The sequence below is a fragment of the Gossypium hirsutum genome, chromosome A07 (genome assembly GCF_007990345.1).
Source record: "Gossypium hirsutum isolate 1008001.06 chromosome A07, Gossypium_hirsutum_v2.1, whole genome shotgun sequence".
Classification (NCBI taxonomy): domain Eukaryota; kingdom Viridiplantae; phylum Streptophyta; class Magnoliopsida; order Malvales; family Malvaceae; genus Gossypium; species Gossypium hirsutum.
The window spans coordinates 21,724,239-21,738,043 of NC_053430.1; the positions used below are offsets into that span (position 1 = coordinate 21,724,239).

Here is a 13,805-nt window from a genome sequence, read left to right on the forward strand (position 1 = left end):
GTTGGGTCCTAACTTATTGGATATGACACTTTGTTTTCTCGAGGTAAAGATTTCTAAAAATAAAGGCAACATTTTGTATTTGAAATTTTAAGAGATTGTGCCCTAACTTACTGGGTTTTGATTTTTCATTTGACCCAAAAAATCGAATATCCTTTTGAAACTTAAATGCATGAGTTTTGAAAATTAAAAGACAAGTTTAATTTCAAGGGTCAGAAATGTTGCATCCTAACTCACTGGGTGTGACATTTTATTTCTTCGAGATAGGAGGGTCTTATCATTCAGTTTAATTTATTCAAGTGTCTTTTTAAAAAAAAAATAAAAGGATCGTATTCTAAAGTCTTTTCAAGCATTTGACATTAGGACATCAATTAATCAATTAGGTACCAATTTTGGGTTTTACGAGGGTGTTAATCCTTCCTTGTACGTAACTGACTCTCGAACCCATTTTTTTTAATTTCGAAGATCAGAAAACAATTTTCTAAAAATAGGTTACTTTGTTAAGTGATCCAATCACACCTAAATAAAAAATTTGGTGGCGACTCCAAACTTTCGTTTTTTAAAGTCAATCCCCATTTTTTCAAAACTTAAAAATGGTTTCGAAATATACGATAGCGCCAGGAGTTCCCAGGGACTTTACCTCCCTTCAAATCACAAATTATTATTTTATTTTTTTACAATTATAAAAATACACGATTAAATTTCAGTTTAATCCTTTTTTTTAAGTTTTAAAATAATAAACATATAAAATAGTATAATTATATTTTAATCTCTTTAAAATTTTATAATTTAATTTAACCCCTAAAATAAATTTCTAACTTCTTCCGTAAAGAATAAATTATCAAACCTTTATTAACCATAAAACAAAAATGAAACATACCTTAAATAAAAAAAAGCAATTCACATCAATTCCTCTATGGATTTTTATATCAATATATATATTTTAAAAAAAACCCTATTTAAATTGTCCTAAAATTTTAAATTTCCTTTAATTTTCATTTGGGTTGAAGAAGAAACCCAAAGCTCCATCTCTTCACCTCTGCAACAATTGAAAACCCCTTAGATTGCACTAGAATAAGGGAAATGGAAGGAAAGGAAAATAAAAGAAGGTAACACCACTTTTTAGATACGTTTTTTTATGGGTAAATTACTTTTTTAGTTATTAAATTATAGATAAATTTTTATTTTGATTACTTAACTAAAAAAATTTATAATTTAATTACTAAATTATTTAAAATTTTTTATTTAAATCATTACATCATGCCACTGATTTTTTTTTAAAGAATATTTAGCAGCTCAAAAAGAAAAGAAACAACTGAATAGCAGAAGGTGACATGCATTTTGATTGACTAAAGATACTAAATTCAAAAAAAAAACTAGGTTACAATTTTTGGATTAATATGCACGAGGGAAGTAAATTCTTTTTGGTTTCTCAATGTAATCATTGGAGCTTACTAATGTTCTGCATTTTTAGACTCATTAAGGTAGACGCTGGCAATGAATTTTAAAACTGCTTTATACTTAAAATGAGAATCGAATCCTAAACTACTAATTAAAAAAAATCCATAGAAAATTGAGAGAAGTGACAACTCTAGATACCAAAATGTTAATTAGACTAAAAACTGAAGTTAAAAAGGAAAAAAAAAAAGACAGTAAAAAGTAGCAGCACTATGACAAGTTGGTCCTTGGGGGCACTAAAAATTAGATAATGACATTCAATTTAATGGGTATCTTTTTGTTTATGCGAGTTCTTCAATCTTGGATACCAAGTTGAGGCCCAGTGGGTTTATGTATACCCCAGACACAGGCTATGAGCCCATGTAATTGGTTTCCCACCTCTTTAATTATTATTCAATGAACATTAAACAGATTCTGGCCTCTTTCCATGTTCAATATGAAAAATGACATCAAGACAAACTAGACTGTGATAGTTTTGCAGTTTGGTCCCCTTTCAACCAAAAAAAGAAGAAGATAGTTTTGCAATGTGAATAGGTAATATATTTACAGAGCAATTATTTATTCCCGATTAAATTGGCATTTGGAGACTGAAGTGAAGAAAACTCTCGTAAGCAATCCTGCAATGGACACTGTAGCAACTCAATTGAAGCTCGCCCTTTTAGCTATATCTTTGCTTTTCTTGCCTTTTCTTCAAGCCACTAATTTCAAATATTGCGGTCTGTTTTCTTCTTTCTGCTACATTGTTGTTGGGTTCTTGTCCTTTACTTGAAATATCTACTAGGGAACTCATATATGTTAGTCTATACATTCTTAATTTCTTTTCCCCTTTTTATCTGTGTTCAATTACTTCGCCTTTTGATCTTAATATATGCATGATCTATTTTTGGATTGCAAGCAATGCAGATAATGGAGGTAATTATGTTGTGAAAGTCAGTGGAATCGATATATCACCTAATCTAGTGGTTAATGGCAAGCCAGCCACCTTTTTCATCTCAACTTCTACTGGTCAAGCAATCTCTAGAGGCAAAGCAGTGATTGATGTTTCCTACTTTGGGTTTCATATCTATCAAGAAACGCATCCACTTTGTGAGGAAACATCCTGTCCTATTGCAGTTGGCAACTTTGTACTCTCTCACAATCAAGTTTTACCTAGACTTACTCCATCAGTAAGTTCCACATATGGCCATAACTTTTTCTTTCTTTTTTCTTAAGGTTATACTAACTGTGAGGTGCCTTTATACACTAACTTGAACTTTGAGATGTTCAACTAGCCATTCAATTAGGTAAAGCAATATGCTTGGTTGAAAGCTTCATGATTGATCTAGTATCTCACATTTCTAAGGTCCCACGTCACCCTTTGTTTTTTGAAATAGAAAAAGGAAAAGAAACGATGAAAACAGCATATGTTTAAGATAGAATGCAAACTGGTCTTCAAAGTTATATCTATTAACGACTCATTGTCCTCAAGTCTCATGTAGGCACAATAAGAAATCTCATAGACACCTTTGTTTGACCTTATATGTGATTTCCTTTGTTAATTCCTAACCATTTTACATGTTATCATCAAATGGATGGTTGCTTCATTTAATTCCATTTTTATGGTTAATTTCAAACTAGGTTTAAACGTTTCTTGACACTTTGCCTTTGACCTGCTACTCATCTGTTAAAATTGAGCTGCACTATGTTTCAATATGTTAGCCTAGGATGGGAAATTCGAAACTAATCCATGCCTGATGTGTTTTGAAATATTCAATTTATTATTGATGATGACGTTCCCTGTTAGTTTCACCCTATGTTTGCTTAATCTGTAATGGACGTTTCAAGGGATTTTAGTGGCTAGAACCCATTTTGTTCCAACTCTTCACATTCCTTGAAGTACCCCTGTCTGACACCCATGTACTATACATTTTCGGACATGGGTATGGAAATATAGCCCTCTAGAAACCCTCCAAATGCATGGAAACAACTTAGAAAAAATTTAAGATACCCATTTTTTAGTGCAAGTAACATAGAGTAGAACTACCAATAGCCCTTATAAAATTTCACTTATCTTTAGGCAATTAAATGTAAAACTCCAATGGTTTTATTCAAATCAAAGACCTTGTTTTCACCATTGTTGTCAAGGTGTGCACCTAGGTGTAGGACATGAAAAGCGCTTCAGACCCTTTCAAGTGAGGTCCATTTGATCAGGGTGCAAGCTTGATGTACCTAGGCATGCCTTTTTGTAAGGCGATAGGAATAAAAGAAACCCCACCTCATTGAAGTCCTCTTTTATTTTATTTTTTTTAAATTATGAATAATTATATCAATAGGTCTAAACAGGATCAATCTTTAGAAATAATAAACTAAATAACTTAATTCAAGTTAACTAACAAGTCCACACATTATTTTGCACATGGTGGAACTTGAACTTGTAATATTTTTTGTTATTTTTTTCTTATTATTATTTTTGTTAGATATACCTTTAGTAGCAAGAAAGAGATAGTATCATATCTATACATCTCAGTATTTGAATATTCAATAATAGACATGATGCATAAGGAAATCATGCATACTGAACAATAGAACAATATGCATGTTTTGTAGAAAAACTAGACCGCACTTCAGAGTTTATTATATATCTTAAACTTGATATGGATGTTTGTGTATATATATTTATAGGCAAATACCAAAACTAGCACATATAAATATTGCACTTCACTTCAATCCGATATGAGGGTTCTATTACCTCAGTGTGCCTTGCACACTCAACAACACTGATCTTTGTATATCTTTTTCTCTTGTCTGCATTTAACCTACTTTGCTTTCGAAGTTTTGTTTTTTAATTGTTTCTTTTCAACTTGGTTTGAATTGTCATTGTTTTGAACTCTTCGATCATTTTGACAATCTGATATTCCCTAGCTTTTCATATGTCATGAAAGTGTTGATGCACCATTTGGTTGCATATTTAAACCAATCTGGTTCTTAACTGTCAGTCAGGTCCAAAACCAAGATTTACTCTTTCTTAGGAGGGAAGTATGACCGAAAGTGATCTAGAACTCTTAATTCGAGTTATATATTATGTGGTAGTTAACATAAGTGGTAATTAGCTGATATTTTTTATGTATGGCTTTTGCAAGGTTCCTACACGCTTAAAATGACATTAACGGGTGATGGAATCCCACAATTAACTTGCATTTCGTTCAATTTCAAAATTGGTTTCAGTGTGTCTGGATTTTCAATCTCCGATGCCTAAGCCACCAAGAACATGGGTATATGAGTGTTGGCATGAATGTAGTGGGATGTTTGCTTATTTTAGCTATGGACAGATCTCAGGTTGTGAACATCATTCCATATTAAGCTAATCCTTTTACCCACTCCAGATTTTCCTGGAAAAGAAAATTACGAGTTAACTCACAATATGTTAGGTTGGGCATTGGATCATTCAAATCGTTGCGATATTAACAGTATTATTTGTGTGAGACTCTTTAAGGGACTAGTAGTCTCTCTACAATGGGTTGTCCAACTGTTGTGGAAGGAATTGGTTAATTCTGTTAGTTCTTTTATGATTAGTTATACGGTGCGTTTAGTATTAGTGAAATGAGTCGTTTTAGGTTGAACCACTGTTATCAAAACGATGTGTTTAATTTTTTCTCTTGCTGTTGTTGAGTTGCCATATATATTGGTAACCGTCCTTTACAGATTTGAATTTGGAAATTCTAAAGTTTCTGTTCCTTTTTCTTCTTTCTCTATTGTTTTCCCCTTAATTCTTCTCTTTTTCTTGGTTCTGAATCTAATCTTTAACAAAGGTATCAGAGCTACTCGATCCTTATGGCCGTAGAAGGAGTGACGACCAGAATGCAGAAAGAGTTTGGTATGATGCAAGGTGAACTGACGCAGCTGTAAGTTGAATTTTCTCAATTGGATGCTAGGATTGATGCGAGGTTGAAGGATTTTCAAGAGGGACTTAAGTCGGAAGTGCGGTCAGAGGTAAGATCCGAACTTAGATCTGAGCTTCATTCGTTGTTTGAACAGTATTTTAGGCAGATTCCTTCTGTTCCAGTTACTGGGTTGGCATCGAGCAAATGAAAGGGGATTTTGGGTTCTCCTCCTAGGTTCCCTACAAAGGAACATCTCATAGTGTCTCCGATGCCAGATTTAGGACACTCGAGTTTGTCTTCACGCGGAGGTACGGTGGAAACTGTAAATACTTCCTTTCAAGTGGATTGTCCACGTTTTGATGGTGAAAATTTTAAAGGTTGGTGGTAAAATTAGAGCAATATTTTGAGGCTGAAAATGTTGGTGAGCATTCTAAGGTCAAGGTGGTTATTTTACATTTAGAAGGGAAGGCGTTAGATTGGCATCACTTGTTTGTACAGAGGCATGGTGGATTGCACCAGTTGACGTGGGAGTTATATGCTAGAGGGATTAAGGAACGTTTTAGTTCTGACTCTTTTCTCGACCTTATGACTGAGTTAGTAACTCTCAAGCAACATGGATCCGTTGAGCAGTTTCATGATGAATTTTTGAGTTTGTTGAATCAGTTAAGCTTACCTGAATCTTATGCTTTGAGTATCTTCATTAGTAATTTGAAGACCGATATTGGACAGTATGTTGTTTAAGCCTCAGTCATTGATGGAAGGCTACAACCTAGCTAGACAGATTGAAAACATTGTGTGTGGACCATCAATGAAAGGTTCCAATACTGGCAGTGGCTATATTTCACCGAAACCTTTACTTCCTGTTTCGCGAATGCAACAAGAAGTGGGGAGTTCGATTGTAAAAGGCAGGTTGGTGTAGGGTAATGCGGTTCAAAGGAGTCCACCTAAGTCTTTATCCCAAGCAGAATTGGAAGATAGATAGAAGAAGGGCCTTTGTTTTTTATGTGGTTTGAAGTACTCTCCAGGTCATAAATGTTCTAAATCTCAATTGTGTCAACTTGTTATTGAAGCAACCTGGAACCAAGGATTTGATGTTAAGAGTCCATCATCTGAAGATTCTTAGGAATATCCTGAGTAGTTAGATTCAATAGAACCGATTCTGGAAAGTCCTATATTGTCGTTGCATGCTTTACAAGGGTTGCAGGGGCATAATACCATGCGATTTTCAGCAGTTATTGACCACACTGAAGTAGTTATGCTGGTGGATTCTGGGAGTACACACAATTTTTTTGACTTCAAAGTGGCCAAAAGACTGAATTTAACAATCGAGCAAAGTAGTACCTTACGAGTAATGGTAGAAAATGGGGTTCGACTGTCCACTCAATGATTGTGTAGAGCAGTTTCATGGAAGGCTCAGGGCTATCATTTCACCACCGACTTTTTAATTTTGTCTGTGAAAGGGTTTAATCTGGTGCCTGGCATTCAATGGCTGTTATCTCTTGGTCCAATTGTATGGAATTTCTCTAACTTAACCATGCAATTTAAGTACGAAAAACAGAATTGTATGTTACAAGGTATTGTACCAGGCTTACTTCAGATTGTTTCTAGTAATCAGTTCGTTAAGTGCTTGAGTTTGATTGGTAATGGGCCGTATCCGATGTTATTGACTTCTGAGGATCAAACTACTCTCACAATGCAATCAAATCAGTTACCACTAGATTTGCAAGATCTTCTTGCTAACTTCGATGACATTTTCCAAGTTCTTACAGGTTTGCCACCTCATCAACTGCAGGACCATCGAATTCCATTAATGGATGAGTCTCAGGTTGTCAAAGTGAGGCCCTATCGATATCCAGCAGTTTAGAAAATGAAATTAGAAAAATTGATCCAAGAAACGTTGCATGAGGGCATAATTCGGGATAGCAACAGTCCATTTGCCTCTCCGGTGGTGATGGTCAAAAAGAAGGATGGTAGTTGGTGGCTGTGCATGGATTACAGACAACTTAACCAATTGACTATCAAAGACCGATTTCCTATTCCAATCATTGAGGAGCTCCTAGATGACTTGGGGCAAGCAATTTTTTTTTCCAAGCTGGATTTGCGCTTGGGCTACCACCAGATTCGAAAGCATGAGCAAGATGTGTACAAAACAGCCTTTAAAACTCATGCTGCTCATTATGAATTCTTGGTCATGCCATTTGGCTTGACCAATGCTCCCTCAAGCTTCCAATCTTTGATGAATTTGATTTTTCAGTCCTTTTTGAGGAAATTAGTTCTTGTTTTTTTTATGGCATACTAATGTATTCTCATGAGTGGGCTGATCATTTGATCCATTTGCGAGAAGTGCTGCAAGTGTTGCGCTCTAACCAGCTTTATGCTAAGAAGTCCAAATGTGTTTTTGGTGATAAATAAGTTGAATACCTTGGCCATGTGATTTCTTAAGGAGAGGTTAGCATGGATCGTGCCAAAGTGGCGAGCGTGTTGGGTTGGTCTCCACCGACATCCGTCAATGAGTTCCGGAGTTTTTTGGGACTCTTCGGGTATTACAGATGCTTTATTCAAAGTTATGGTCCATTGGCTAAGCCCCTTACTCTTTTGTTAAAAAAGGCGCACCTTGGCAATGCACAGCGCGGGAACAAGCTGCTTTCGATCAGCTCAAAACGGCTGTTTGTCAGGCTCCAGTTCTTGCGTTACCAAATTTCTAGGAACCTTTTGTGTGGAAATAGATGCTAGTGGTCAAGGGGTCGGGGCTGTTCTACAACAAAAGGGTCGGCCAGTGGCATACTTCAGTAAGGAAATGCTTGCGGTTTTGCTTGCGGTGAAGAAATGACATTCCTATTTGGTCGGGCAACGTTTTTTTATCAAAGCAGATCACCAGAGCTTAAAATTTCTTTCTGAGCAGCAAGCAATTACGCCTTATCAACAACGGTGGGTTGCAAAGATGTTGGGTTATGATTTCTCCATTTATTGTCGCAAGGGTGCTCAGAATACTGTGCCCAACGCATTATCCAGGAAACCTTATGTTCCCACTTCTCAGTTGTTCTAATGTGATGGTACTGCGCATTTTCCTTGGTCAGAGGTTTGGGATCGCATTATAGCTTCATATGCTACAGATTAGAAAATTTCTCAGTTGTTCCATGCTGTCCAAGAGCAGCCTCAATTACATCCCAAGTATTCATGGCATGGGACATTTCTTCACAAGCGGGGCAAAGTGGTGGTAGGACATGATATCCAACTTCGAAAGTACATATTTAGTCTCTTTCATGACAGTGCTTTGGGTGGTCATTCGGGCATTCATGCCACTCGTCATCGAATTTCTGCCTTGCTGTATTGGAAAGGCCTTTCAAACGATGTTAAACAGTAGGTTCGAGAGTGTATCGTTTGTCAGTGTTGCAAAATTGAAACTTCAGCTTCTCCTGGACTTTTGCAACCCTTACCTATACCTGATCGTGCTTGGGCTGTCATTAGCATGGATTTCATTGAAGGTCTTCCTCCATCCCAAGGCAAATCCACTATTCTTGTTGTGGTCGACCGTTTGACTAAGTACGATCACTTTCTCGCTTTGGCACACCCCTTTACAGCTTTGACTGTTGCTACAGAATATCTTCAGCATAACTACAAGTTGCATGGACTACCACATTCTATCGTTTCTGATCGGGATCATCTTTTCTTAAGTCATTTTTGGCAGGAACTGATTCGCCATTTGGGAACCAAGTTGAAGATGTCTAAGGCCTATCACCCTCAAACGGATGGCCAGATTGAAACTCTTAACAAGTGTTTGGAGAGTTATTTGCACTGTATGACTGGTGAAAAACCATCAGCTTGGGTTATTTGGCTTCTTTTGGCAGAGTGGTGGTATAATACTACTCATCATTCTACTATTCAGACCACACCTTATGCAGCTCTTTATGGATAAGAACCACCGTTGCACTTACTCTATGTGGCTGGTGCTTCTCTTGTTGCGACTGTGGATCGCACATTACAACATAGAGAACTTATGCACAAGGTCTTAAAGTTTCATCTCTCTCGTGCTCAGGATCGTATGAAGCAAATAGCGGACAAACATCATTCGGAACGAGAGTTTAAGGTGGGGGACTTAATGTATTTGAAGCTCCAACCATATTGCCAACATTTTCTCCACAAGTTCAAAAATCAGAAGTTATCCTCTCAATATTTTGGGCCGTTTCCGGTGGAAGCTCTTGTTGGCCAGGTTGCTTACAAATTAGCATTACCACCTGCTGCTAAAATTCATCCTACTTTTCATGTTTCCCTATTGAAGAAACATATTGGGTCAGCAATTAGTGTTCCTACCTTACCACCAGTCGGTTTGGATGGATCTCTTCTTAAGACACCGGTTCAAATCTTGGATAGACGCCTAGTCAAGCAAGGAAACCATGCTGTTGTGGAGGTTCTCGTCTAGTGGGCAGACACTTTTCCAGAGGATTCTACTTGGGAGAATTTGCAGACTCTTCAATGCCGTTTTCCTACGTTTGATCCTTGAGGACAAGGATCCTCTTTCAGGGACGGGGTATTTGCTATGGAAGGAATTGGTTAATTCTATTAGTTCTTTTATGATTGGTTATACGGTGCATTTAGTATTAGTGAAACGAGTCGTTTTGGGTTGAACCATTGTTATCAAAACGATGTGTTTAATTTTTTCTCTTGCTGTTGTTGAGTTTCCATATATGCTAGTAACATTCCTTTACAGATATGAATTTGGAAATTCTGAAGTTTCTGTTCCTTTTTCTTCTTTCTCTATTATTTTCCCCTTAATTCTTCGCTTTTTCTTGGTTCCGAATCTACTCTTTAACACCAACCTTCCATTAAGATTATTATAATTTATGAGAGGAAGGTTGAACTATTGATCTTAGCATTAAAAGATTCTAAGTGAGTCAACATTGTGAGTGAGCCACTCGACCGAAGACTCAGCCCAATGTACAAGGACTAATTTTTTAATTTTTGAAAAATACATATTTTAAGTTACCAAAATAATGGAAGTTTTTCATTTCCAAATAATAAAATGGGAACTGCCGCCCTTTTCTACTAGTCACTATGAAAGGAGGGAGATTTTTTTAGGTTTGTGGATTAATTCCAATTAGGTGTCTTGTAGTTTGTAAAACGATTAATAAAAATGATAGTAACATAAAAATTTGTGAATTATGAATTGATTTCAAATGATAGGGATTAATGAGGAAAAACCAAATAGTGGAAGCCCTATAAAAAACAAAAACACGAAAGTGTTTATGTTGCAATTAATCCCTTTGGTTGTCATATATAGGATAGGATGCTCAGATTCTTTTCTAGTTAATCCAGTATTGGGAAACTCAAAGATTAAGAGTTTTTAAAAACTTCCTTTTTTTAATGAAAAAATTTACCACTAGAAAATATATTTTATATATAGACAAATTTAATGAAAAATGAGTTTTAGGTAATGAAAGAAAATAAAAATTGAAAAATAAACTTGAAGGTCTTTGAGAAGATTAATTGATCTAAATTTACAACATAACTTTAGAGTGAAATATCCATATACATTATGTTGTTATCACTGCTTAAAATTGAAATATATGATGTACAATTTGAATTCTTTAAATAAGAAAATTTGTACATTATCACTATGTATTGTATTCTTTATGTCTACAAAATTTTGATTAGTAATACCTCTTAAATTGACAACATTGTTTTAAATTCATGTAAAACTTCTTGCAACTATTAAGTTCTTATTCTTAGTTACTCGTTAGTGTTTAAGTTCACATTTGTAGTACCCCATACTCAATTCGATCATTGAATTTGAGCTACAAAATGTCACATTTATTGCTAGAGCAGCTACGATTAAATTACAATTCAATATAATAGTTCAACCATAATTACCATATGTTATACAATCATGTACGAGCCTTATATAAGCTTATGAAAGCTCTTTAAATAACTCAAGGTCGAATAAGAACCAAATTGTAAAATTTTCAAACTAATAGGTTAACGTCGCGACACCATGGATATCATGTCCTGACTTTATTAAAACTATATATACCAATTCATTTTACATTTGTAATTAAACATACCATATCAAACTTTCCAATCATAAGGTACTTATACTTCCATTTCACAACATACCAATTTCTAATTTCATTCTCTAATATATTGATTTGTTACGTTTCCATATCGGCCCTCAGGGCTCATAATAACCAGTTCGCATGATCTTTAACATGCTTTCTCTATCATGATTCACATATATGCACATACGGTTCCATTTCATAATACCATTTCAATTCAATATCATTTATCGAGTTTATATTCATAATCCCTACTAATTGGACTAGGGCTCAAGATAGATACACGAATCAACCAACCAACACATCAATCTGGCACCGGAATGCATCACTGAATAAACTGAAGCAAATATACCAGCACAAAAGTGCATCATTAGCCAAGTCGAAGCAAATATACTAGCACATAAGTGCATCATCAGACAAGCCGAAGTATAAACCCATACATAATGTAACCCTATGACATGCTAACTATATTCGACTCTGCTCAAACAGTTAATAGGGTATCCAATGTCTATTTACATATCATCACATAATCAATATCACAATTCCATATCATTTTCATCATCAATCCATATTGTAAAATAGATATAAATTTATTGTAATATCCCGAATTAGGGCCTAATCGGAATAGTGGTTTCGTACCACAAATTCGAGATAGAAATAATTATTTTATGATTATTTTGAGGTCTATGATATGATTTCATGATTGTGTGAAAATTTAGTGAAGAAATTCTATGCATAAAGTGCTTAATTTGAAGTTAGGGACTAAATTGAATAAGTTGCAAAACTTGCATTCTAGAAGTTTCTAGTATGAAATTGCTTTGAAATATTAATTAGGAGATCTTAAATAGAAATTTGACCAATTTCAAAGTTTTTGGATAAATATTGGACATGAATGGAATTTTTGGAAAGTTTAGTAGTAAGAACATTTTGGTCTTTTAAGGGTAAAATGAATTAAAATACAAAATTAAAAGCCAATTTTGCTCATCTTCTTTACCATGGACGTGTATACCAAGGGAGACTCCATGGATAGGGTTTCCAAGCTTCCAAGCTCGATTGTAAGTCCGTTCTAGTCTCGTTTTTAATGATTTTTATGTTTTTGGAGTCCTGGTAACTTGATTTAGCTTATGCTAGCAATAATTCAACCTAGGGTTCATATTTGGAAAAAAAACCCATAGGTGAAATTTGTGTATTTTGGTGTTTTATGATAGAATATGAGGTTTTAAATTATGTTAGACAACTTGTGCTACTCGGTTTTAAGTGAAAACGAGCAAAAGGGCTTAATCGGTAAAAATACCTAATAGTCATAAGTACATGTTAGAGTGAGAATTTGATGTTGCCATAGAAGGGAAAATTTATCAGCATGTCATAAAACATAAGAAAATAGGATGAAGTTTAATTTCCGAACCTTGGGGCAAAAGTGCAAATATGCAAAAGTTTAGGGGTCAAAATGAAAATTTTTAAAAATATGATTTTTGGACCCGTATGAATAGTGTGACTAATTATTAGGCTAAATGTGATATTATAGATGAAGGAAATCAAGATTCGGGCTTAAATTGGGAAAATACAAGGTTATGGACTAAAATGGTAAATTGCTGTTTCTGGATCGAGGTAAGTTCGTATGATAATAATAATGAAATTTTATGTTTGAATTATATTTCTTACTATTATTGCATATATTTTATGATTTAATATATTGGAAAAGTTGATGGAATGATGTTTATGATGTGGAAATATGACATGAAAGAATGTTACATGAAATGCAAGAAAATAAAGATACATGACAAGTGATATATGAAATATGTGATATATGTTATGTAAATTCTTAAAAGCTGATTTGATATTTGAGTTGTGTCTTATTATACTATGAATGGACAATTGGTACTATGGATAGTGAGATCGACACTTCGAGTAAATTCGTACATAAAAATAATATATCGATTCTTTTTATGTTATTATATTTTGATATCATATGAAATGTGGCTGCCTATCAAATGGTTATTTGATGTAAATTATGAATTTAAATTGATTACGGACAATTTAGTAAAATGTTGAAAAGTGAGGAATTTCCCGATTGAACCTTCGGAATAAAAACGATACGAATGGTCTATTGTGAGGTCGCATGTGAAGTACTAAGTGCAGGCTACTATGCGTACCCGAAAACTTTGATCACGTGTGTAGTACTAAGTGCAGGCTACTATGCGTACCAGATAGCTTCGGCTACAAGTGTGGAAATGGGAACATGTGAAGGCAATTTTGTATCCATTATTATTCCGATGAGTTCAACGGGAAATCGATTAAATGAAAATACATGTGAAAGTGATTATGTGATGAACAAGTGCAAGTATATGTTTATTTGAATTTATGAGCAATATGCTCAATATTTGAGCGAACCTCGGTAAAATGGAATGGATTAAGTGAAATTGTGTAAAAGTGAACTTTA

General features: G+C 34.8%; 1 protein-coding gene across 1 annotated transcript; it reads left to right on the top strand.

Annotated features, from left to right (window-relative positions):
- Positions 1-1,899: 1,899 nt before the first annotated feature.
- Positions 1,900-10,045, top strand: LOC107953146 (uncharacterized). The gene is made up of 3 exons (XM_016888385.2): positions 1,900-2,171; positions 2,359-2,621; positions 5,244-10,045. The coding sequence occupies exons 1-3, from the start codon at positions 2,078-2,080 to the stop codon at positions 5,322-5,324; spliced, it is 438 nt and encodes a 145-aa protein (XP_016743874.1). The 5' UTR covers positions 1,900-2,077; the 3' UTR covers positions 5,325-10,045.
- Positions 10,046-13,805: the final 3,760 nt, after the last annotated feature.

Bases quoted from the DNA above. Each gene is read 5' to 3' on its own strand.
- LOC107953146 (XM_016888385.2), top strand. From the start codon at position 2,078: ATGGACACTGTAGCAACTCAATTGAAGCTCGCCCTTTTAGCTATATCT. The intron at 2,172-2,358 runs GTCTGTTTTCTT...CAAGCAATGCAG, and splicing joins CACTAATTTCAAATATTGCG to ATAATGGAGGTAATTATGTT. The intron at 2,622-5,243 runs GTAAGTTCCACA...TCTTTAACAAAG, and splicing joins TACCTAGACTTACTCCATCA to GTATCAGAGCTACTCGATCC.